Raw genomic sequence first — 27,550 nt, 5'->3', positions numbered from 1 at the left:
ATTTGTTTTTTTAAAAAGATGCATGTACACAGGTATACAAATGTTTGTACGTGTTTGATTTATTATGTGTAATCTGCAGGTGCATGTGTGTATATGTTATATACATGTACATACTTATATATGCATTTGTGTGTACATAGACATTTGGAAAGGTGATACCCTTATATTGCTAGTGGTTATTTTTGAATAAAAGGTTTATAAGTGGTTTTTATACTTTTTTATATTAACTGGCTTTTTAGAAAAGAGTATATATTGCTTTTCACATCAAATTTTTCTAAGATAATGCTTCTTTTGAAGATTATGTGTTTTTATTTTATACCTTTGGAGCAACTTTTGGCATGCATCAGAAATAATGATATATTTGCTAGCTCTATATTAGAGTATATAAGTAGTTCTTACGAGGCTAAATACACAGATTCTGGGCCTTGTTGATCAGGTGCCTTCATTCTGTTACTTGGCCAGAGTCTGTATTCTTACTGCTCTATGAACTGTCTTACAAATGTGATGCTGCTCACACAGCTTAAGTGCACTACCATTTTTGGAAAATCAGAGTGCATGTTCTATTAATGACAATTGTGTAGTTAGTGCCTTTGTGTAGAACTTATACATATTTATTTTTGATTGTGGTCAACAGCACGTGCTTTGATATTAATGCTGGTTACTGTTTTTATAGATGATTTAATTTTTAGCAGTCAGATCTGAGGGCATTTTCATTAAACTCCTATTTTACATTTTGATTTTCCTTAACAGATTTTTCTTTAGTCAGTTAAAAATATGGATCCTGAGTCAGAGGGACCACAGATTATCAAAGTGACACCCCTTCAACAAATGTTTGCCTCTTGTACTGGAGCTATCCTGACATCACTAATGGGTAAAATAATGTTAATGTTATAGATTATGTAACTGTTATAGATTTCCATTTGAATTTACTGTCTGAAATAATGATAGTATTATCATTCATGCTTCATCATATCTCTCCATCAGCGTAACATAAAAATAACTCTGGAGAGAGAATCAAGAGACTTGAATTTTATTACTGTCTTTGCCATTCTTAGGCTGAGTGCAGTTTGAGACAGTCTCTACTTCTCTCTGAACTTCATTTTTACCTATAATATCAGGGGCTCAGACCAATATTGAAGTGCCTGTCAATATTGAACTTTTATGACTCTATTAGCCTTTTTTAAAAGGAAACAAGAAAATAGGATAAAATATTAGTATAATGAATGATTTAGAACTTGGGCAACTTATGGTAGCAACAAATACAAGTTACGTTTTCTTTTGCTTGCATTAACAGTGAATTTCTTAAATTCCTTTGGCCACATTTTCTGTTTTTTACAGTCTATTTCTTCCAGAGAAAGACAAACAATATAGTTAGGTGATAGATGGCTAGTTTATTTAGATAAGATAGCAGATGATTAGAACACATATAAATGTATTACTGTTGGATGTGCTATCTTACCTCAGTGTTGTAAAGACCTTAAAGATCATCTAATGTGACTTCCTCATTCTCAGATAAGGAAAAGGTTTCTTACAACCACTATTCGGCATTTTTTCCTACTTGGATAAAATAGCATGCAAATGAAAACAATTCTCCTTTACTGTGCTATTCCCAAATGGAGTAACACAATGTGACAGTAAAGACGATTTATGGCTAGCTTACTCACTTTTTCATTATCTATAGTTTTTATTTGATATAGCTAAATTTAATGTGTTAGAAAAACTAATATTGTTGATTACTTGTAATAGAGTTATTCTCAAATTTTTATATAGACTTCTAAAACTTTTATTCTTTACCTTAGATGATGTAGTTTCTTAAAAATACTAGTATTTTAGGTTTGGAATGGAATTATTATAGAAATATTATAAATGATAGTTTAGTGATGAGAGAAGTAATTGTCTTCTCATTGATCCTCTTCTAAACAGAATTCAAGGGCAAAAAATTAGAATGTTACATTTAAAACCACTTTGAGATAAATAATCTTACTCACATAGTCATGAAGAGTGGTATGATTTGCTACATTTTGTCATATTTGGACAAATATCTGTATAATTTACAGGTATTATTAATTAAAATTTATGTTTCTTCATAGTGACTCCTCTGGATGTCGTTAAAATTCGACTGCAAGCGCAAAGGAACCCATTCTCCAAAGGTATGTGTACTAGTTATCCTGAAAATCTTGTTAGGTTTTTAAATGTTACTTTATTCATTTTTGTTTGAAAAATACTTTTTGTTAATTTTTTAAAGTTCATGGCTCTTTATCCTCATGCAGAAATGCTTTTTGGCACATACTTAGTTGTACGTGATGGAGTCTAGCCCTAAAACAAATATATATATAAAACACTTATAACTCTTTTATATAGCTGATTAAAGTATTGGGTGATTTAATATTTGAGTATGTGTCTCACAAGAGCACAATTAAAAGTGTAAGGAATCTTAGACTCTAGCTTCCTCCTTAGTCTAAGAGTTCTGCCCATCCTAGAACATTCATCCAACAGTCATCCAACTGGTGCGTGAATATAGTGCTTAGAAATCATTATTTTATCAGGATAGTATGGTTTATGTGAATTTCAAAAGAGTAGTCATGTATTTTTATTAGATGGGAAAAAAATAGCAATTCCTTTATCAATCTTCCACAATTTTATAAGATGATATTTTAAACATGTTAAAATTTTTTTTAATGTTTATTTTTGAGAGAGAGAGAGAAAGTACATGGTGGGGAGGGACAGAAAAAGAGAGGAACACACAAAATCCAAAGGAGGCTCCAAGCTCTGAGCTATTAGCACAGAGTGCAACGCAGGGCTAAACCCATGAACCACAAGATCATGACTCAAGCTGAAGTCGGATGCTTAACCAACTGAGCTATTCAGGTGCCCCTCAAACATGTTTAAGTAGCAGAAAACAGATTGCTTGGACTATGAGAATGTTGGCTTGGACATAGATGCCCCTCTGATGAACACGGTACTGAGATGGAATGAACAATAGGCATATTTCAGATGGAGGAAAGTATAGATGGATTATAAGAGAGTAAAAGGGAAGGTAGTTTCCTACACATTTAAGAAATCCTTAAAAGCAGAAGGAGACACTTAGACTTACATATTATGAAACTCACAGAATTATACATGGTTGAACAGAAAAGGTAATTTGGGCAGCTAGAGTGAGTCCAATAATTGGAAGGAGTTGCTATTAGGGAAAGTTGTAGTAAATTAGGTGGGAACTGATGAATGTCAAGATTGAGCAGTATAAATAGAGAGCGAGAGACAAAGCATAGCACAGTTTACATTGGTGAGAAGAACCTTTTTTAAATAGTGTATTTTTCTAATTGGGATATAATTGACATATAACATTGTATTAGTTTTAGGTGTGCCACATAATGAATTAATGTATGTGTGTATTGCACAATGATCAACCCAGTAAGTTTAGTCAATGTTCTATCACCTCACACAATTAACATTTTCTTGTGATGAGAACTTTTAAAATCTACTCTCTAAACAACTTTCAAGTGTACATTAGATTTATGTGTATGTTTTTATTTATTTATATGTCTGTTTCACTTATGTATAGTCCAAAAAAAATTTTATTACCTGAATTTCCCTTGTATACCACAGTTTTCTTCTTGTCAAATAGGATGTACACCCATGTTCTCTTTTCAAAACAGGTTTTCCTCCTTTATTTCCCCCCTGTATTCCCTCATATACCCTAAAAGAATTTATTTCTGTGTGCATTTGCTTTCTACATTCTGAAAATGTAAAATTTACTCTATTACTTTTCACTACTTTGAGTTTAGAGTCTAGTGCTATGTCATAAGCAAATCAGCGTATGTATTTTTCATCCTAAAAGGTGAAAACAAAGGTAATTCGTAATTTTCTAGTCAACTCATTGTACTTTGAATTTGTTCATCTGTAAAAATAGCATAGTTGTGTGAAGTAGGTTTTGACTGTTGGGATCTTCTTTGTTAGGAAAATGTTTTGTATATAGTAATGGACTTATGGATCATCTATGTGTTTGTGAAGAGGAAGGCAACAAAGCATGGTATAAGAAGCCAGGACGATTCCAGGGTACATTGGTAAGGAGATTATGTTATTTATAATCACAATATGTTTTCTATTTTTATGATTTATGTATGAAAGATTTTTCTAATTGTAAGAGAGTAAAAGTCCATGATACAGTTAGCACAGTTATCCAGAGTTAAAAGGTAGATGTAAGGCAGGAAAAGGCAAGTACTGCTTTGCTTTTAATTAACTTATTAACTTTCTTTTCATCTGTTTGTACTTTTTTGTGTGAAAAGAAAAAATGAACTTTTTAATTTTGACATAATTATAGATAATAACAATTTTAAGAAAAATATACAGACAGATCCCATATACCTTTTTCCTACTTCCCCCCAAGTGGTAACATCATACAAAAGTGGTACCATATCACATCCAGGATATTGGCATTGATGCATTTAAGGTGTAGAACAATTCCATCACCACAAGGATCCTTCCTGTTTCCCTTTTATAGCCACACCCATTTCCTTTGTGTTCTCAGCTGCTCCTTAACACCTGGCAGCCACTAATGTGTTTTTCATTTTTTTAAAAAAAATTTGTTAATGTTTATTTATTTTTGAGAGAGAGAGAGAGAGCGAGCGAGCACGTGAGCAGGAAAAGGGCAGAGAGAGAGGGAAACAAAGAATCCGAAGCCGGCTCCAGGCTCTGAGCTGTCAGCACAGAGCCTGACATGGGGCTTGAACCCACAAACCGTGAGATCATGAACTGAGCCAAAGTCGGATGCTCAACTGACTGAGCCACCCAGGTGCCCCATGTGTTCTTCATTTATATCATTTTCTCATTTCAAGAATGTTCTGTGGATGGAATAATAACATATATAACATTTTTGGATTAGCACTTTTCATTTATCATTATTATCTGGAGATTCATTCAGGTTGTTGCATTTATCAATAGTTTGTTCTTTTTCATTGCTCAGTAGTTCCATGGTATTGATGTACCACAGTTTGCTTTTTGGGTTGTTTCTAGTTTGGGGCTGTTTCAAATAAAGCTGTTACATAGATTCATTTCCGGGTTTTTGTGTGAAAGTATTACAAAACAAAACAAAACTACTCACTGTTTTTTTTTCTGCGAACACTCTATTTACAGCATTTTCTCAACCAGATATGTGGGTTTTTTCCCTTAGGCCAAACAATTCTTCAAGTATTAATGAACACCAGCTAGGTATCCTAGAGTTTAACTCCATTCTGACACCATAGGACTATTCCCACTTCAGATGCCAATCATAGATCAGGTTGTCACCTGTGTTTCTGAGTAACTGGCTGTAAACAAAGGTTCCTGCAACCCCTTTTCAGATTCAGTGAATTGCTAAATAGCTCACAGAACTCAAGAAAATAGTTTACTAACTAGATGACCAGCTTTTTATGAAAGGGTACACCTCAGGAATAGCCTGGTAGAAGAGACACATTAGTGCAAGACTCGGGGGGTGGGTATGGAGCTTCATTCTCTAGGTATGTCACCCTCCTTGAACTTCCATGTGCTGTGCTCACCAAGTTGGAAGTTTTTAAACCCCATACTTGAGGGATTTTTTAAGGAGGCTTTGTTATATAGGCATGATTGATCAAATTATTGGCCTTTGGTTATTAATGTAACCTCTTGTCCCTTTTTCCTCCCCAGAGCCCCTGAAGTTGGGGTATGGGTTAGGGTAGTGGAGTGAGACTAGAAGTTTGAGCCCTTTAATCACATGGTTGGGTACCCCAGCAGCCAGCCCCCCATCCACTGCTTATCTAGGGACTTTTCATGTTTATTTTTTATTTTTTTCTTTTTTCAGGGAGAGGGAGAGAGCATGTGTATACTAGCAGGGAGAGGGGCAGAGGGAGAGAGAGAATTTTAAGCAGGCTCCATTCTCGGTATGGAGTGGGACTTGATCCTTGACCCTGGGATCATGACCTGAGCTGAAATCAAGAGTCACACAGGACTACTCACCTGACTTGAGCCACCCAGGTGCCCAGTCCTGAGGGACCTTTCATAAGTCACCTCCTTAGCATAAACTTGATGGGGTTTGAAAGAGACTTGTTACATGTCATAGACTCTAAGTCTAAAGCTCTCTTTTGGCCAGCAAAAGAGCAGGATGCACGATGAAAAGCAAGAGATGGCTAATGTCTGGGAAAAGACAAGAGCCCTGAATCAGGGTTTTTATTAGCCCCGTTTTTATTAGGATCAGAAGGCTTGCAAACATGATGGGCATGTACAAAGGAGCATTGAATCTGTGAACATTAACTTGGGGACGTGAGGAAAAGGGGGTCTTGAAGATATTTGGGGTTAGGGGTTTGGGTTAAAACAAAACAAAATCTGGGCGCCAGGCAGTTGGGCAGAAGATTGTTTACAGTGGACGTGAAGCACCACCTCCGTTTATCTTAGCTAGACTAGGGGATGAGACAGATAGGACACTTGACCTCAGAGTTAATAAGGCACCTTTCTTTTGTTAATCATCTCAGCTCTGGGCAGCTTCACCTGCATCACAGCAGTCTATAGCTCAATTTACCTGTTTATGTAACTTGGTCCTTTCCTCCTGTGAAAGCAGCATTTTGCTATAGTACTAAATTGGGGGGCACTTCTGCCCTGAACACCTAATCTTGCTTACCTCATAAATCTTTGTATTGGACACCTTTGTGCCCTTCTCTATCCTGGGGTTCCTTTGCACCTCCCTATTGTTGGGGTGCCAATCTTGTTTACCCAAGCTCGGGTGTGAACATCCTATGGCCTTGTATTTCTTTATGCCTTGTTAACCCATTGGTGTAAGCCCGGGGGGTTCCTAAGCTTATCCCCCACAGTTATGAATAACAAAAGATACCCTTTTCACCTTTATTCTTTGGAGCTTTTTAGGACTAAGAAAAAAGGCCAAATATTAGAACAAAAGATGCTCCACTGCTCTTTATCAATTAGGAAATTATATTGATTTTAGGAACTGTGCCAGGAACCATGGACAAAGACCAAAATGTATATTTCTAATTTTATAAGTCCTAATATCATCATAAGTCTTCATTTTTCTGGGATAAATGCCTAGGAGTGCAGTTGTTAGGTCACATGGTAGTTGTATGTTTAGAGTTTAAGAAACTGCCAATCTGTTTTCTAGACTAGTGGTACCATTTTACATTGCCAGTGGCAGTGTGTGACTGTTCTAATTTCTCCATATCCTCACTAGCCTTTGATGTTGTCACTTTTTAGCAGTTTTGATAGATGTCTAATGATATCTCATTGTGGTTTTAATTTGCATTTCCTTAGTGGCTAATGATGTTGAACATCTTTTCATATGCTTATTGTTTATTAGTATATCCTCTTCAGGGAAATGGCTTCTCATGTCTTCTGCCCATTTTCCAATTGAACTCTTTCTTTTTTTACTGTTAAGTTTTGAGAACTCTTTATAAAATCTAGATGATAATCTTCTCTTGAATGTGGATTTGCACATATTTTTTCCACTCTCAGACTTACCTTTTCATCCTCTTGAACAGTCTTTCATGGAGTTAAAGCTTAAATTTGATGTAGTTCAACTTATCATTTTTTTTTCTTGCTTTAGTTGTCAAATCTAAGAATGCTTTATCTTTAATAAGTTTTATAGCTTTATGTTTTATGTGTAAGTCTTTGATCCATTTTGAATTATTCTTACATAAAGTATAAACCCAAGGTTGACCTTTTCATTGCTTTTGTTCTTTTTGCCTGTGGGTGTCTAGTTAGATTTGTTAAAAGGCTGTCTTTCCTCCATTAGGTGCTTTTGCACATTTATCAAGAATCATTTGGGCATACTCTGTGGCTCTAGTTTTGAATTCTTTACTCTCTCTCATTCATTTTTTTGTCTGTTACCTATATCAGTACCACACAGTCTTTTTTTTTCTTTATTTAATATATTATTGTTTTTTAAATTTACGTTCAAGTTAGTTATCATATAGTGTAACAATGATTTTAGGAGTAGATTCCGTAATGCCCCTTATCCATTTAGCCTGTCCCTCCCTCCCACAACTCCTCTGGTAACCCTCTGTTTGTTCTCCATTATTTAAGAGTCTCTTATGTTTTTTCCCCCTCCCTGTTTTTATATTATTTTTGCTTACCTTCCCTTATGTTCATCTGTTCCGTGTCTTGAAGTCCTCATATGAGTTAAATCATAGGATATTTGTCTTTTTCTGACTAATTTTGCTTAGCATAATACCCTCTGGTTCCATCCACGTAGTTGTAAATGGCAAGATTTCATTCTTTCTGATTGCCAAGTAATACTCCATATTTTGTATATACCATATCTTCTTTATCCATTCATCCATCAATGGATATTTAGGCTCTTTCCATACTTTGGCTGTTGTTGATAGTGCTGCTATAAACATTGGGGTGCATGTGTCCCTTTGAAACAGCATACCTGTATCCCTTGGATAAATGCTTAGTAGTGCACTTGCTGGGTCGTAGGGTAGTTTTGTTTTTAATTTTTTGAGGAACCTCCACACTGTTTTCCAGAGTGGCTGCACCAGTTTGCATTCCCACCGGCAGTACAAAAGAGATCCTCTTTCTCCTCATCCTCGCCAACATCTGTAGTTGCCTGAGTTGTTAATGTTAGCCATTCTCACAGATGTGAGGTGGTATCTCCTTGTGGTTTTGATTTGTATTTCCCTGATGATGAGTGATGTTGAGCATTTTTGCATGTGTCTGTTGGCCATCTGGATGTCTTCTTTGGGGAAGTGTCTATTCATGTCTTTTACCCATTTCTTCACTGGATTATTTGTTTTTTGGGTATTGAGATCACACAGTCTTAATTACTATAACTATATAAGCCCTGAAATTGGGTAGACTGATTTCTCCCACTTTATTTTTATTTTTCTTGTTCAAAGTTGTTTTAGCTATTCCTGAAGTTCCTTGGTCTCTTCATATAAATTTTAGAAAAATATTTTTATATCTATAAAAAATGTCACTAAGATTTTTGTAGAAATTGTGTTAAGGCTATATATCTCTTTGGGAAGAAATGACATCTTTACTGTGTTGACAATGAGACAGGTTAACAGGAGAAAATCAAACTTAATTACATATGTACAGGTGCTCTGTAAGATAATACAGCCCCCAGGCAGGCATTTAAGGTTTATATGCCACCCACAGTTAAGAAGGGAGAGGGGTCTGGGACTTCAAAGGAATAAAGACAATTCACAGGAATATGAAAAAGTAAATGTTTGGTAAATAATGTGTGCTGAACCACATAGAAACATTGGGACACAGGAATTTTAACAGATTTGCTAGATTTCTCTCTACCACACCTACTTTATATTATACTGTAGTTATCTATGGTGAAAGCTCCCTTCCTAGAGCACTTCCTCTTTCTAAACTCTTTTAGACAGAAAGAAGGTCAAAGTTTCTTCCTGAACCTTATGTTTCATGAAAATATTCAGCCTAAAATAATCTACATGTCAAAAGTCACATTTTGTGGTGGCAAATTTTGCTCCCCATAATGGCATATAATTGAGTCATGTTTTTTGAACTACTGTCAGTTTTTATCTTTTACCAGATGTATTTAGACTACTGATATTTAATAGAATTACAGATATATTAGAACTTAATCTTTGTTAAAAAGCAAAATTCACTGACTAAATTTGAAGATCTAATTGGCTTTATTTCAACAATTCATGATTTGGGCAGTGTTGCATCTAGCAAGTAGAAAGGAGCTCTGAGGAGCTATACCAAACAGAAGACTTTTATAGGCAGAAGAAGATGGGGCCAGGAAGTTCTACTAACCAGGAGTGGATTGTTACAGGCAAGGTCACCTTCCTCTGAGGGAAGGTGGGGGTCTGTCTGGCAGATTACCTCACTAGTGCTAACCTGATAATTACACATTGACTGATTAAAGGTCATGTTCTTAGGAGAGGCTGAAACTGCAGTTAGGTTAGGTACTATGCTGGTTGTGCTGACATCGGGGTGAGCATATGGGATTCCATTTTGGTTCTGTTGTCTCATTGTTAACAGCCTACCATTTCCTTTTTTGCTTTCTCTTTGTTTTCTGTTGCTGTTTTATTTTTCCTGCCTTCTAATGTGTTACTTGAACATTTTTTAGAATTCTGTCTTTATAGGGTTTTTGGGTGTATATTTATTTGCTTAGGCTTCCTAATTTTTTGGATGTGTTTTGTAAATGATCAGTGATTTCTCTGTTGACTGCTTTAAAATCTATGTCAGATAATTTTAATATTCTTCTTTTCTCAGTGTTGGCATCTGTTTATTGTCTCTTTTCATTCAGTTTGACATCTTCCTGTTTCTTAGAATGACAAGTGATTATTTTTTTTTTATCGAAACCAAGAAATTTTAAGTATTACATTATGAGACTCTGAATCTCACTGAAACATTCTATTGTGGCTGGCTTTTTAGACAATGTTAGAGGAAGAGGGGTGTCACCTTGTTAGTACTGAGTGTAGCTGGAAGTTAAGGTTCCTCACTTAGCCTCCATGGGCACACCATGTGGAGAGTTTCTTTACTCTTACACAGGTGATATGATCTGAATGTTTGTGTCTCCCCAAAATTCCTATGTTGAAATCCTGATACCTGATGTGATGGTATTAGGAGGTGTAGCCTTTGAGAGGTGATTATGTCATGAGGGCAGACACGTATGGAATTAATGTCCTTAGAAAAGAGACCCCAGAGTTCCCTTGTCCTTCCACTGTGTGAGAATTCAATGAGAAATCAAAGACCTGGAAGAGGACCCTGTGACCTTGCTGGCACCCTGGTCTGGGACTTCCAGCCCCCAGAAATGTGGGAAATAAATTTCTTTCGTTTATAAGGTACTTGGTTACAGCAGCTCAAACAGACTAAGACAGCAGAGAGGAAGTTCTGGCTTGCCTTACACTGGTGACAGGAAAACACTAACCCCTCCTCATTTTCTTCCTCTGCTCCTCTGACACTACCATTAGAATGCTTGGCATATTCATCTTAGTTATTTTTAATTTTTTTTTAGTGTTTTTAGATTCCCAGTCTGATAATTCTGAAATCTCTGCCATATATGAGTCTGGTTCTGATGCTTGCTTTGTCTCTTCAGGCTGTGTTGTTTGCCATTCAGCATGCTTTGTAATTTTTTTGTTGAAAGCCAGGCATGTTGTATTGGGTTAAAAAAAAAACAAAAACAGGTAAATACAGCTTTATTGTCAAGTGATATGTTTATCTGATTAGAAGCTAGTCTATGTTTACTGCCTGTTATAGCTGTGTTCTCAGAGAATAAAATTCCCTCTAGTGTCCTATTTTTTTGTCTTGTTCGCTATCATCTTTGAGTTTTCCTAGAGACTGCTCAAATAGGGTCTTAGGTTTGTGGTTCTTTCAGCTGTGATCCTCTGTTTCACAGGAGCCCTGTTGATGGGGTGGTAAGTATGTAGGAAGAGAAACATTCTATAGTCCTATGACTAGGTCTTACTCTTACGGAGCATGAATTGGGTATTTCCACTGTGCCAGATTGCAGATTTTGGCAAAACTGCAGTAAATGAGGGTCTGATAAAAGTTTCCCTCGCTCAGCTTTGTTAAGGAGAATATAAGTTTGGGGTATATTTGAAAACTGGTTACGTTTCTAAATGTAAAACAAGTTGTTAATTTTTCAGTTCAGCTTTTTTCTTGTTGTGAGGACAGAAGTGGCAACTATATCCTTCCGAGCACTGATGTATTCCACAATTTTGATGTTCTGTTTTTATTATCAGTTGAAATATTTTCTGATTTCCCTTGTAATTTCGTTTTTTGCCCTGGGTTTAGAAGTGTAGTATTTTAATTTCTTAATAATTGGGTACTTTCTAGATATCCTGTTATTCCTGATGTCTTTTAATTCCAGTGTGATTAGAGGAATATACTCTGTAAATTTTCACATTTTTGAAATTTATTGAGTCTTGCTTAATGGCCCTACATATGCTCTGTCTTGTTGAATATTTTATATGCATTTTACCCATCTACTATCTATCTCTATCTATCTATTTATTTTAGAAAGAGAGAGAGCATACAAGTGGGAAAGAAGGCCAGAGGGAGAGAGAGAGAGAAAGAATCTTAAGTGGGGCTTGATTCCACGACTGTAGGATCATGACTGAGCTGAAATCAAGATTCGAAACACTCAGTTGACTGAGCCACCTACGCACCCCTTTATGTTTAAAATCTGTACTCTGCAATTGTTGGGCATAGTATCCTATAAACTATTAGATCAGGATGGCTGATGTTTCATTTAGATCTTCTAAATTATTACTCAATTTTTTCTTTACTCTGTCAGTCACTGAAAGAGGATATAAAAATCTTCAATTATGATTGACAGTTTGTCTGTTTTCCCTTTTAGTTCTGTTGGTTTGTTACATGGATTTTGATATGTTTTTCTGATATATTTTCATCATAATGAAGTGTCTTTATCACTACTGGTATTCATTATATTGAAATTTTTGTCTGATATATAGCCACTCCAGTTTTCTCATATTATTATTTATAAAGTATATCTTTTTCCATCCTTTTACTCCAAGACAACATAGCTGGGCCTTGTTCTTTTGTTACCCTCTCTTACAATCTCTGATTTTTAATTGGATAATTTAGTACTTGATTTATTTTTTAATTTATTTTTTTAATGTTTAATTTTGAGAGAAAGAGAGCATGAGCAGGGGAGGGGCAGAGAGACAGGGAGACACAGTATCCAAAGAAGGCTGCAGGCTCTGAGCTGTCAGCACAGAGCCCCACTTGGGGCTTGAACCCACAAACTGTGAGATCGTGACCTGAGCAACATTCAATGCTTAACCAACTGAGTCACCCAGGCGCCCCAAAAATTACTAACATGGTTGAGTGTCAGTCCAAAACTATATGCTCCCTCTGTTGCTTTTTGTTTTTTTTCTCCTTGCTGTCTTTTGGATTAGTTCAATTATAATTAATATTACATTGACTTCTCTATTCCCATTTCTAGGGAGACAGTGCTCCAAAAATCTTTCACATTTTTGCATAAGTTTTGAGCAAGGTACTGACTGCCCTTTGTCCTTACCATCTTTTCAAGGATGTTTACATAATGAATAAGCTTGGATGATACAGTGTTTCCCTGTAGGGCAAAGGAAAGATATCCTCACTGCCTATTATAGAGGATTGGGGTTCCCTATGGTCAGATTTCCCCTCCTATAATGCAGGCCACCATATGTTCAGGTGTCTTCCAGCCTTCTTCATGTTGCCTTGTGGAAATTGGGGCTCAGGAAACTGGCACAGAAATGCTGATACTCTGGCTGCTGCTGGTCCTGTGAGTAATAAACTGTCCTTTACCTCTTATCCCAGAGATTCTTATCTTCTACCAGCTCTCATGATACTGTGGCTGGCTGATTTGTCAACTTGCAGGTGGAGTACAGTCCCAGCCCCTTCACAGTTCTTGACACCATTCACTCTCCTCTTTATTTGTGCTGTAGCTTCGTGTACAGTTCATCTTTGCATGTTACAAATTCCACGTTTCACTATTAGAATTTTTTATTTAAAGGGTCTTGTATCTTTTAAAGTAGTTAAAAGGAGAAAGAAGGAAAATAAATGTTTCATATATAACCGCATATTTACCATTTCTCCTGTACTTCCTAACTTCTTTGAAGATCTTAGTTGCTATTTGGCATTGGGGCCCTCTTCCCTGAAGAACTTTTCTCAACATTTCTTTATTTAGTGCAGGTATTTTGGCAGTTTTTCTCTCAGTTTTTGTTCTAGTGAAATGTCTTTATCAAGCATTTTTTTGAAGCTTGTTGGCAACATACAAAATTCTGGCATAATGTGTTTTTCAGTACGTTTAACGTGTCATTACATTATCTTGTGGCCTTCCATGTGTCCGATGAGAGGTTAGCCTTCATTTGTATCACCCCTTATCATTTTTCTTTTCTTTTTTCGTTTTCACTGGGTTTATTTTGCTTGGGATCCTTGTGATTTTAGGCTCTGTAAATTGATATCTTTCACTTATTTGGGAAAGTTTTTGGCCATCATTTGTTCAGGTTATTTCTAAGACTGTTTTCTCTCCTTTCCTGTCTGATTCCATATAAAACCATTCTACCACTTAATGTTTCCCCAGTGTCCCTGAGACTCTGTTCATTTTTCCTCATTCTTTTTCTCCCCCTTCTTCAGATTGAAGATCTACCTTCAAGTTCACCAACTCTTTATTTGCTGCTTCCATTCTGCTATTAAGCCCACTTAGTGAATTTTTCATTTCAGGTTTAGAATTTTCATTTGGCTGTTTTTTATGGTAACTGTTTCTTTGCTGAAATTCCAAATTTGTTCACTCATTATATATGTATCCTCTTTTTAGTTTTTTAAATATATTTATAATAGCTGCTTTAGAATTCTTGTCTGCTAACTATATTATTTGAAATTTCAGTATTGATTTCTATTGACTACTTTTTCTTTAAGTATGGGCATATTTTGTTCTATATCTAATCAATTTTTAAAAATTTTTTAATGTTTCTTTTTGAGAGAGAGCGAGAGAGAGAGCAGGGGAAGGGCAGAGAGAGGAAGACACAGAATCCGGAGTAGGCTCCAGGCTCCGAGCTGTCAGTACAGAGCCCGAAGCGGGGCTCGAACTGACGAACCATGAGATCATGACGTGAGCTGAAAGTTGGACGCTTAACCAGCTGAGCCACCCAGGCACCCCTAATCAATTGTGATTGTATAGTGGAAGTTATGAATGATGCGTTGTAAGGACTCTGGATTTCTTTTATATTCTTCTAAAGAGTCAGTTTTGTTCTAGAATTCTAGCACTGAACTTTGGCTCTATTCAGACTCCATATTTAGGTTCCCCTGTGGTGCGTTGCAGCTGAAACTTCCACTCAGCAGCTTTTAGCTGCTGCTTTTTTTGTTGTTGTTGCTGTTGCCAGCACTTTGTTATCTTCCCCTAGGCATTGCATAATTTATTAGCGAGCCAAGTTTTGTGGCTGATTTTGTATGCAAACTTTGTGCACTCTTTATTTGCCACCCTGCACTCTGTATTTGCCACCTTAAGCAAGTACATGTGCTGTTCTCAGCTGACTTCTATGGGCAAAAAGCTACAAACTTGCAAATCTCTCATTGCTCTCTCTTAACAGTACTTTCCTCTGATCTTTACCTGCTTTTGATTCCTCTCCAGAGAATTCAAGTATTGGGTTTAAATAATATTTTCTCAGATTCTTTAGTAGGTCAAGAGAGTTAATCTGACCAATTCTCTGCCATTACTCCAATTCCTTTTTATAATAAACTTTATAAAACTTGGCATCTAAGCCCTAAGTAGAATAATCCAAAGCTTAGTGACATAGTTTTTATTCTGCTTAGCAGAAAGTATCATTCAGAAATGTTTTACTTATGTTTGAAAGTTTTAAAAGAATGGATGTAATATAAGTTTGAGAAACTCATATTTTGGACATAAATGCTTAAAAGAATCAGTGTACCAATCATTTATCAAAAAGTTTGTAATGTTGGGTTCAGGGATATATTTTGACACTTTTTTCTATTCTAATTTTAGGATGCCTTTTTGAAAATCATTCGAAATGAGGGCATTAAATCCCTGTGGAGTGGCCTTCCCCCTACTTTGTAAGTTATAATTTACTATTTTTTCTCACTAAATGGTGATTGCTGTTTTATTTTGCCTTATAGTAGACATGGTTGCATAAAATTGTGCATTTTTAATATTAGGATTTTTTCATTTTCTAAAACATTGTTTTGTGAGTCTCACAACCACCCACATATTTGATGATTTGTTAGAAGACTCACAGGACCTAAGGTTATACTCATGTCTGTGATTTACTGCAGCAAAAGGAGACAAAGCAGAATCAGTAATGGAAAGGCACAACAGTAGTTGACCAGACAGGCACAAGGCTTCCAGGGCCCTCCCTGCTGACATCCCACAGGACATGCTTGTTCTTCTTCCACCACTGAAGTGCAGCAGCATGTGCAAAGTGTTTCTACCTTAAAAAAACATTTGAATGGCAGTCTGAAGCTTACATTGGGATTGATGACCTTGCTTTATGACCAGCTGTGATTACCAGAACTCCAGACCCCCCAGAAGAAAACAGATATTTACCAAAAACCACATCATTTGCACAAATCAGCCTAAACAAGTTGACTTTGTGCTACAAACATACCGAAGAAACCTTATTGCAGGGACTATTCCAAGGGCTAAATTCCTTAGAGTTGGCCAAAAGTCAGGCATGCAGAAAGGTCTTCCTGAAGATAAAGAAGATTTGAACAACCAGGCCTGCTGTGTTAGGTCTTTGGTGCATAATTTTGTTTGCATTTTCTGAAATGAAGAATTTGGTGTTATTTGGTTTTTTATTTATTTTACTAACAAGAAATACCCTGATGTGTGTACTTTCCCTTTGCTGGATAATTTTAATTCTCTACTAACTAGCTATTATATGAGTTAATATGATAAACTAGTAAGGCTAAATGGAAAAAGCCCAAGTAATACTTTGTTTCATTTCTTTTTCTTTTAAATTTTTTAAATGTTTTATTTTTGAGAGAGTGACAGAGCATGAGTCGGGGGAGGGAGCAGAGAGAGGGAGACAGCAGGTTCCAGGCTCTGAGCTGCACAGAGCCCAACATGGGGCTCAAATCCATGAACCACTAGATCATGACCTGAGCTGAAGTTGGCCACTTCACAGACTGAGCCATCCAGGCACCCCTGTCTCGTTTCTTTTTAATGTATCTTTTTATGGAGTGAATTAGTCAACTTTGAGGCGTATATTTTAATTTTTTTTAATGTTTATTTATTTTTGACAGAGAGAGACAGAGCATGAGCAGGTGAGGGGCAGAGAGAGAGGGAGACATAGAATCTGAAGTAGGCTCCAGGCTCTGAGCTGTCAGCACAGAGCCTGACACAGGGCTCAAACTCACAAACCGTGTGATTATGACCTGAGCCGAAGTTGGATGCCCAACCGACTGAGCCACCCAGGCGCCCATAGGCATATATTTTAAACAGTGCCTAAAATTCTAAAGTTAGTGGCTGATCCAGAACCAATAGTCAATTCTTTTTCTAATTCTCATCATCAGATTTCACTATGGAACCTTAGACATTTCAAAGTATGGTGTGTGAATGTCCCTTAGTTAGACCATAAACATAAGTTGGTTTCTTGTTGTGTTAATATATATAACATGAGAGTGCCTGCAACTTTGTGTTTAATTTTTATGTATTTATTTATTTTGAGAGAGAGAAAGCATAAGTCGGGGAGGGGCAGAGAGAGATGGAGAGAGAGAATCCCAAGCAGGCTCCATGCTGTCTGTGCAGAATCCAACTCAGGGCTCAGTCTCACGAATTGTGAGATTATGACCTGAGCCGAAATCAAGACTTGGATGCTTAACCTACTGAGCCACCCAGTGCCCCACCTTTGTGTTTAATTTTATTTATAATACCCTTTTGATAATTTCATTTGAAAGGTATGTCATTGGAATTTCCTTAAAACATTAATTGTAATTTATTTCTAGTTATAAGCAGGTATGACATATGGCCCATAGTTTGAAAAATATTTTATAAATGCTCTTGTATTTTTTACTTCAGAGGTTTTCACATTATAGTAAATGTAATTGGGAGGAAGATTTTGGGAGACCAGAAACAATACAACAAGTCAAGGAGGTAGAGGAGTGTCCTCATTAGTCTTTTCCTATTTATGACCTGACCAAGTGCTCTGTAACTTACCTTCACAACTAGAATCTAAACTTCCATAGGGCAGATACCATACCTACTGTGTATCGTTTTGTTGCGTACTAAGTTAAACACAATAATTTTAAAGGAAAAGTTGATCATTTGTACTGATTCATTGTGGTTTTCAGCTTATACACAATATAAGGATTTTTGCTTATATTTAATAATAATTTAAGAATACACTTAAGCCTTTTGTTAATTTTGTATAAATCTTTTTGTTTGTGTGTTTCTAACAGAGTGATGGCAGTTCCTGCCACAGTCATTTATTTTACCTGCTATGATCAATTAACTTATTTTCTGAAATCAAAATTAGGAGAAAATGAAAGTCATATACCAATTGTTGCTGGAATTGTTGCTAGATGTAAGTAATAAACTTATTGTTTAATAAACTTAAACATATTGTTATGTCATTTTGATTTCGGTTTAAAGCTTATTTTAAAATTTTGACACTCACAGATAATGTTCCATAATATACAGAGTATTGGTAAGATGTATTTTGCATTGTAGTTTGTACTGATTTGTTAATATCTATACTCTTTGAGTCGTAGTATGGTGATTGCCATAGGATAGGAGGGGATCAACCCATCCCTTTTGAATCTTGGGCAGAGAGGTTAGACTTTATATTTGCTAGATTTTAGAGTTACATCAGATGTCAGATTAATGTCAGGTTGATATCAAATTGATGCCCAAGTCCTGAATCATTTTCCTTGTAGTCTCTGGGATTCAGAGTCTATTCAGATGGGAATTTGCCTCTGTGAAGAAGGATATTTCTCTCCGTGAGGAATATAAAAGTGAGGTTTTATAGTACTTTAATTGATGTGTAATATTTCTGGAACTGCTCTTGAAAGACTTGAAACTAGGAGCACCTGGCTTTGCTCAGTGGGTGGAGCACATGACTCATGATCTCAGGGTTGAGAGTTTGAGCCCTACATTGAATATAGATATTAGACATTACACGTTACTTAAAAAAAAAAATAAAATCTTAAAAAAAAAGAATTGAAACCAGAAAGAGGAAGTTGAATGAAAACAGACTTTTAAGAAATACCCTTATCAAGGAAAAATAAGGTGCACCAATATATTGGCATCCTTACCTATTTGATTTTAAGGTTTGCAGACATTTCAGAATAAAATTTTTTTATATATAATGATGAAATATTTTTGTATATATGTTTGCATCGTACATGGTTTTGTTTTTATTTTCTTATATTTACTTGTTTGTATTAGTTGGTGCAGTAACTGTGATAAGTCCATTAGAATTGATTAGAACCAAGATGCAATCTAAGAAGTTTTCTTATGAAGAATTACATCGATTTATCAGCAGGAAAGTGTCTGAAGATGGTTGGATTTCCCTTTGGAGGGGCTGGGCTCCTACTGTTCTTAGAGATGTACCATTCTCAGGTAGGATTTATTTTAGTATCTGCTCAATTTTAGGTAGTGTTGTCTGATGTATATATCACTTTTAAATCAACTAAATTTAAACCCTTTAAGGCTAACAGTAAGTTATCTTCTTTAGTGACCATAAACTTCTAGTTTGTTGTTGGGCTCTCAGATCTTTATGAGTCTTTATTGAATGAATAGTATCTGTCTAATACAAGCTTTTCTTTTTTCTTTCTTTTTAACTTTTTAAAAGATATTAACTGGTATGTAGTCATATTTAGATAATACAAACTACCTTTGACATTATTCTAAATGCCATAATTAGTAAGGTAAATAAATTACTACAAATCAAAATATAAAATACATTAAATACCACCTGTGAATTATATTGACTCCTGCTTTTTCAATTATTACAGATCAAAATCTTCCCCTTTGAGTATCCTGTAAAACACTATTATTAATCAGAAGATTGTGCTAATTATTGAATTATGAAGGAACAGAAAATTATGAAAAAGAAGTATAAAACTAACAAATAACTTACAAAATGTGCATACTTCAGTAATATTTCTCTTGTGAATCACAGAATTTTCTGTTTAAAACCTGAGATGAATAATTATTGAGAACCCTTGTATTAAAGTTCCTCTTTCTTCTTTCCTTTGAGTTAATCTTTTTCTTGGGCTCTCTTATTCACATGCATCTTGCCCTTTCCATTACTATTTTTCTTCAACTTTCTATATTCAGTTAATGCTATTTAGAAATATAGATTCATAGGCCAATTATTTTTTTTTACTATAATATTTGACAAGTAGAAAGTAACAGTATAAATTATGAAGTATATTAATAAAGTGAACACATGTGAAGTCACCAGTTCAATCTCTGAACTAGAACACTGCAGTTTTTCAAATCATGACATATATCCGCCTCGACTGCCACATCCAGTGGTCACTGCTATACTGAATTTTTTTTACCATTCATTTGATTTTTTTTAAATATAAAATTTATTATCAAATTGGTTTCCATACAACATCCAGTGCTCATCGCAACAGGTGCCCTCCTCAATGCCCATCACCCACTTTCCCCTCTGTCCCACCCCCCATCAACCCTCAGTTTGTTCTCAGTTTTTAAGAGTCTCTTATGCTTTGGCTCTCTCCATCTCTAACCTCTTTTTTTTTTTTTTTTTTTCCTTCTCCTCTCCCACGGACTTCTGTTAAGTTTCTCAGAATCCACATAAGAGTGAAAACATATGATATCTGTCTTTCTCTGTATGACTTACTTCACTTAGCATAACATTCTCCAGTTCCATCCACGTTGCTACAAAAGGCCATATTTCATTCTTTCTCATTGCCACGTAGTACTCCAGTGTGTATATAAACCACAATTTCTTTATCCATTTGTCATTTAATGGACATTCAGGCTCTTTCCATAATTTGGCTATTGTTGAAAGTGCTGCTATAAACATTGGGGTACATGTGGCCCTGTGCCTCAGCACTCCTGTATCCCTTGGGTAAATTCCTAGCAGTGCTATTGCTGGGTGATAGGGTAGATCTAGTTTTAATTTTTTGAGGAACCTCCACACTGTTTTCCAGAGCAGCTGCACCTGTTTGCATTCCCACCAACAGTGCAAGAGGGTTCCCGTTTCTCCACATCTTCTCCAGCATTGATAGTCTCCTGATTTGTTAATTTTAGCCACTCTGGCGTGAAGTGATATCTCAGTGTGGTTTTGATTTGTATTTCCCTGATGAGGAGTGACATTGAGCATCTTTTCATGTGCCTGTTGGCCATCTGGTTATCTTCTTTAGAGAAGTGTCTATTCGTGTCTTCTGCCCATTTCTTCACTGGATTATTTGGTTTTTGGGTGTGGAGTTTGGTGAGTTCTTTATAGATTTTGGATACTAGCCCTTTATCTGATATGTCATTTGCAAATATCTTCTCCCATTCTGTTGGTTGCCTTTTAGTTTTGTTGATTGTTTTCTTTGTAGTACAGAAGCTTTTTATCTTGATGAGGTCCCAGTAGTTCATTTTTGCTTTTAATTCCCTTGCCTTTGGAGATGTGTCAAGTAAGAAGTTGCTGCGGCTGAGGTCAGAGAGGTTTTTTCCTGCTTTCCCTTCTAGGGTTTTGATGGGTTTCCTGTCTCACATTCAGTCCTTTATCCATTTTGAGTTTATTTTTTGTGAATGGTATAAGAAAGTGGTCTAGTTTCATTCTGCATGTTGCTGTCCAGTTCTCCCAGCACCATTTGCTAAAGAGACTTTTTTCCACTTGGTACTCTTTCCTGCTTTGTCAAACATTAATTGGCCATAGTTTGTGTGTCCAGTTCGTGGTTCTGTATTCTATTCCGTTGGTCTATGTGTCTGTTTTTGCGCCAATACCGTACTGTCTTGATGATTATAGCTTTGTAGTAGAGGCTAAAGTCCAGGATTGTGATGCCTCCCACTTTGGTTTTCTTTTTCAACATTACTTTGGCTATTCTGGATCTTTTGTGGTTCCATACAAATTTAAGGATTGTTCTAGCTCTGAGAAGAATGCCGGCACAATTTTGATTGGGATTGCACCAAATATGTAGATTGCTTTGGGTAGTATTGACATTTTAACAATATTCTTTCTTCCAGCCTATGAGCATGGAATGTTTTTCCATTTCTTTGCATCTTCTTCAGTTTCCTTCATAAGCTGTCTATAGTTTTCAGCATACAGATCTTTTACATCTTTGGTTAGGTTTATTCCTAGGTATTTTATGCTTCTTGGTGCAATTGTGAATGGGATCAGTTTCTTTTTTGTCTTTCTGTTGCTTCATTATTAGTGTATAAGAATGCAGTTGATTTCTGCACATTAATTTTGTATCCTGCGACTTTGCTGAATTTATGTATCAGTTCTAGTAGACTTTTGGTGGAGTCTATCGGGTTTTCCATGTATAATATCATGTCATGTGCAAAAAGTGAAGGCTTGTCTTCATCTTTGCCAATTTTGGTGCCTTTGATTTCCTTTTGTTGTCTGCTGATGCTAGAACTTCCAACAGTATGTTAAGGAACAGCAGTGGTAGTGGACATCCCTGTCATGTTCCTGATCTCAGGGGAAAGCTCTCAGTTTTTCCCCATTGAGGATGATATTAGCTGTGAGCTTTTCATAAGTGGCTTTTATGATGTTTAAGTATGTTCCTTCTATCCCGACTTTCTCGAGGGTTTTTATTAAGAAAGGATGCTGAATTTTGCCAAATGCTTTTTCTGCATCGATTGACAGGATCATATGGTTCTTATCTTTTCTTTTATTAATGTGATGTATCACATTGATTGATTTACGAATGTTAAACCAGCCCTGCAGCCCAGGAATGAATCCCACTTGATCATGGTGAATAATTCTTTTTATATGCTGTTGAATTCGATTTGCTAGTATCTTCTTGAGAATTTTTGCATCCATATTCATCAGGGATATTGGCCTGTAGTTCTCTTTTTTTGCTGGGTCTCTGGTTTGGGAATCAAAGTAATACTGGCTTCATAGAATGAGTCTGGAAGTTTTCCTTCCCTTTCTATTTTTTGGAACAGCTTGAGAAGGATAGGTATTATCTCTACTTTAAAAGTCTGGTAGAATTCCCCAGGGAAGCCATCTGGTCCTGGACTCTTATGTGTTGGGAGATTTTTGATAACTGATTCTATTTCTTTGCTGGTTATGGGTTTGTTTCTTTTTCCTCCTGATTGAGTTTTGGAAGTGTGTGGGTGTTTAGGAATTTGTCCATTTCTTCCAGGTTGTCCAGTTTGTTGTCATATAATTTTTCATAGTATTCCCTGATAATTGCTTGTATTTCTGAGGGATTGGTTGTAATAATTCCATTTTCATCCATGATTTTATCTATTTGGGTCATCTCCCTTTTCTTTTTGAGAAGCCTGGCTAGAGGTTTATCAATTTTGTTTATTTTTTTCAAAAAAACCAACTCTTGGTTTCATTGATCTTTTCTATTATTTCTAAACAGTATGTTATTTAGTTTTGCCTATTTTTGAGCTTTTTTTAATGTTTATTTTTGGGAGAGTGAGCACAAATTGGGGAGGGACAGAGAGAGGGAGACACAGAATCTGAAGCAGGCTCCAGGGTCCAAGCTATCAACACAGAGCCCAACTTGGGGCTCGAACCCACAAACCCTGAGAAGCATGACCTGAGCCAAAGTCAGACACCCAACTGAGCCACCCAGGCGCCTCTTTTTGAGCTTTAAAAGCTTATTTTACTTAAAAATCTTAAGATTTACTTTTGTTTTTACGTATAACTTTAAAAAATTTTTACTCTTCTTTATGAGTAAACAAGTAAGTGCTATTGTGAATGTTTTTAACAGACTCTTGGTGTACAAGAATTTGTCCAGTATTAGATTTGTTAGTTCATATAAATATATATTTTAATTATTAAGTAATATCAAATTCTTTTTTTTTAATTAGGCTTCATGCCCAATGTGGGGCTTGAACTCATGACCCTGACATCATGAGTTGCATACTCTGCTGACAGCCAGTCAGGCACCTCTCAAATTCTTTTTTAAAGTGATTGTGTAGATGAGTACACCTACCAGTTTTCTGTTCCTTCATTTCATCCCCTCACCAGCACTTTTACTATCAAAGTTCATAATTTTTGTTCACCTAGTAAGTTAAAGTGGTATCTTATTTTAACTTAATACTTGCCTGATTAGTAATGAGGTTAGGCACTGTTTCATTGGCCATTCACTTATCCATAATTGATTTGCGATTAAGAACTGAAGTAAGTATTCAACTGTCTTTCTCCCTCATATGGATGGTAGTTATCCCAGCATCATTTATTGAATAACCATACATGCTCCGGGAGTTTGTAGTATAACCTGTCACATTAAAGTTTCACACATGCCTGGATCTATTCCACTGGCCAATTTGTCTAACCCTTTGCTAATACTGCAGTGTTGTCTAAATTACTAGTGCATTATTAAATGTTTTGATGTTACCTTATTTCCCCCCTCCAGGAATGTCCTATATCTCTGTTATATAACTCTAAGTTTTTGAAGTGTTTTAGTAGAGTTTTAAAATTTTCTTAATATTACATACAACTTTTTTTTGATTTATTTATGGGTACACCTACCTCCAACTTTGGTAGCTCTTTTATTTAAGTTTTTATTTAAATTCGAGTTAGTTAACATACAGCATACTATTGCTTTCAGGAGTAGAATTTAGTGATTCATCACTTACATGTAAAACCCAGTGCTTATCCCAACAAGTGTCCTCTTTAATGCCTATCACCCACTTAGCCCATCTCCTAGTCACCTCCTCTCCAGTAATCCTATTTGTTCTCTATAGTTAAAGTCTCATGGTTCACCTCCCTCTTTTTTTCCCCTTCTGTGTTTGTTCTGTTTCTTAAATTCCACATAGGAGTGATATTTCATGAGTATTTGTTTTTCTCTGACTGACTTCTTTCACTTTTAATAATACAATCTAGTTCTATCCACACTGTTGAAAATGGCAAGATGTCATTCTATTTTATCACCGACTAATATTCCATTGAGTATATATACCACCTCTTAATCCATTCATCAGTCGATGGACATTTGGGCTCTTCATATAGTTTGGCTATTGTTGATAGTACTGCTATAAACATTGGAGTGCATATGCCCCCTTGAATCAGCATTTTTGTATCCTTTGGATAAATACCTAGTAGTGCAATTGCTGGGTTGTAGGGTAGTTTTATTTTTAACTTTTTGAGGAACCTCTACACTCTTTTCCAGAGTGGTTGCATGAGTTTGCATTTACACCAGCAGTGTAAGAGGTTTCCCCTTTACCCACATTCTCGCCAACATCTTTTGTTTCCTGTGTTGTCAATTCTAGCCATTCTGACAGGTGTGAAGTGGTATCTCATCATGGTTTTGATTTTCTTTTCCCTGATGATGAGTGATGTTGAGCATTTTTTCATATGCCTGTTAGCCACCTGGATGTCTTCTTTGGAAAAATGTCTATTCAAGGCTTCAGCCCATTTCTTAACTGGATTGTTTTTTGGGTATTGAGTTTGATAAGTTCTTTATAGATTTTGGATGCTAACCCTTTATCTGATATGTCATTTGCAAATATCCCATTCCATAGGCTGTCTTTTAGTTTTGTTGACTGTTTCCTTCACTGTGCAGAAGCTTTTTATCTTGATGAAGTTCCAAGAGTTGATGATTGTTTTTTTGTTTCCCTTGCCTCCAGACATGTGCCTAGTGAGAAGTGCCATAGCCAAGATCAAAGAAGTTGCTACCTGTGTTCTCCTCTAGCATTTTGATGGTTTCAGGTCTCACATTTAAGTCTTTCATTCATTTTGAATTGATTTTTGTGTATGGTATAAGAAAGTTGTACAGTTTCATTCTTTTGCATGTCGCTGACCAGTTTTCCTAGCACCATTTGTAGAAGAGACTGTCCTTTTTCCATTGGATATTCTTTCCTGCTTAGTCGAAAATTAGTTGACCATGTAGTTGTGGATCCACTTCTAGACTTTCTAATCTGTTCCACTGATCTTTGTGTCCGTTTTTGTGCCAGTACCATACTGTCTTCATGATTACAGCTTTGTAATATTTTATAAATTTATAATTTTTCATAATAATCTCTTATAACTAATTCTGTGGTATTGGTTGTGATCTCTGCTCTTTCATTGATGGTTTTATTTATTTGGGTCCTTTTGCTCTCTTTTTTTTGATAAGTCTGCCTAGGGGATTATCAATTTTGTTAATTCTTTGAAAGAACAAGCTCCTGGTTTCATTAATTTGTTTTATTGTTTTGTTTTTGTTTGTTGGTTCATTTCTATATCATTTATTTCTGCTCTAATCTTTATGATTTCCCTACTTGTGCTTGCTTTAAGCTTTATTTGCTGTTCCTTTTCTGGCTCCTTTAGGTGTAAAGTTAGGTCATGTATTTGAGACTTTTCTTCCTTCTTTAGGAAGGCCTGGATTGCTATATATTTCCCTCTTAGGACCACCTTTGCTGCATCCCAAAGGTTTTGGACTGTTATGTTTCCATTTTCATTGGCTTCCATGTATTATTTTTTATTTCTTCTTTAATTTCCTGGCGAACTCATTCATTCTTTATTAGGATGTTCTTTAACCTACATGTATTTATAGTCTTTTCAAATTTTTTCTTGTGATTAACTTCAAGTTTCATAGCATTGCAGGCAGAAAAAATGTATAGTATGATATCAATCTTCTTGTATTTGCTTAGGCCTGATTTGTGACCCAGTATGTGATCTGTTTTGGAGACTGTTCCATGTGTACTCAAAAAAGTGTGTATTCTGCTTTAGGATGAAATGTTCTGAAGATCTCTGTTAAGTCCCTCTGGTCCATTGTGTTATTCAAAGCCATTGTTTCCTTGTTGAGTTTCTGCTTAGATGATCTGTCCATTGTTGTAAGTGGGGTGTTAAAGTCCCACTTACATATTTAGGGGTTTCAAGTTGGGGGCATAAATATTTAAAATTGTTAGATCATCCCATTAGATAGACCCCTTTATTATGATCTAATTTCCTGCTTCATCTCTTGTTACAGTCTTTGGTTTAAAATCTAGTTTGTCAGATACAGGTTTGGCTATTCCAGCTTTCTTTTCATGTCCATTAGCCTGATAAATGGTTTCCACCCCTCACTTTCAATCTGCAGATTTCTTTAGGTCTAAGATAAATCTCTTGTAGCCAACATGTAGATGGGTCTTGTTTTGGTAATCCATTCTGACACCCTATGTCTTTTGGTTAGAGCATTCAGTTCATTTACATTCAGAGTAATTATTGATAGATAAGAATTTAGTACTACCATTTTATTACTTGTTTTGTCATTGTTTCTGTCTTTGTGGCTTTTGGTCTTCTTTTCCCACTCAAAAAGTCCCCTTTAATTATTGCAGGGCTGTTTTAGGAGTGGTCATGAAGTTCTTTAGTTTCTTTGTCTTTCTGGGAAACTCTTTTTTTTTTAATGTTTTATTTATTTTTGAGAGAGAGTGTGAGCGGAGGGGAACAGAGAGAGAGGGAGACACAGAATCTGAAGCAGGCCCCAGTCTCCAAGCTGTCAGCACAGAGCCTGATGTGGGGCTTGAACTCACAAACCAAAAGATCATGACCTGAGCCAAAGTTGGGTAGCTTAACTGATTGAGCCACCCAGGCACCCCTCTGGGAAACTCTTTATCTCTCCTTCTGTTCTGAATGACAGCCTTGCTGGATAGGGTATTCTTGGCTGCATATTTTTCCCATTCAGCACGTTGAATAAATATATTATGCCACCCCTTCAGGCTTGCCAAGTTTCTGTGAAGAGATTTGCTGTGAACCTTGTCTTTCCTTGTAAGTTACAGTTTTCATTTCCCTTGTTGCTTTCAGGATTCTTACCATAACTCTGTATTTTGCAAATTTTACTAGAGCATGTCTCGGTGTTGGCCTGCTTTGATTGATTTTGATGGGAGGTCTGTCTCTGTGCTTCCTGGATGTGGATGTCTGTCTCCTTCCCCAGATTAGGAAAGTTTTCATCTGTAATTTGCGCAAATAAACCTTCTGCCTCCTTTTCCCTCTCTTCTTCTGGGACTCCTATGAGATGAATGTTACTATGTTTTATGGTGTTA

The 27,550-nt window shown here is 36.1% G+C and overlaps 1 protein-coding gene across 1 annotated transcript in view; it reads left to right on the top strand.

The window, feature by feature from the left end:
• SLC25A40 (solute carrier family 25 member 40) overlaps positions 1-27,550 on the top strand; it is a 52,919-nt gene that overhangs the window by 14,888 nt on the left and 10,481 nt on the right. Inside the window, exons 3-8 of the mRNA XM_049641392.1 lie at positions 751-871; positions 2,091-2,150; positions 3,958-4,064; positions 15,449-15,516; positions 17,860-17,984; positions 18,848-19,021. Coding sequence (XP_049497349.1) covers positions 775-871; positions 2,091-2,150; positions 3,958-4,064; positions 15,449-15,516; positions 17,860-17,984; positions 18,848-19,021 — 631 coding nt within the window. The 5' untranslated portion in view covers positions 751-774. The remainder of the gene's footprint in view (positions 1-750; positions 872-2,090; positions 2,151-3,957; positions 4,065-15,448; positions 15,517-17,859; positions 17,985-18,847; positions 19,022-27,550) is intronic.

This window comes from Panthera uncia, chromosome A2 (genome assembly GCF_023721935.1).
Source record: "Panthera uncia isolate 11264 chromosome A2, Puncia_PCG_1.0, whole genome shotgun sequence".
NCBI lineage: Eukaryota > Metazoa > Chordata > Mammalia > Carnivora > Felidae > Panthera > Panthera uncia.
This window is presented reverse-complemented; position numbering and strand designations above follow the sequence as displayed.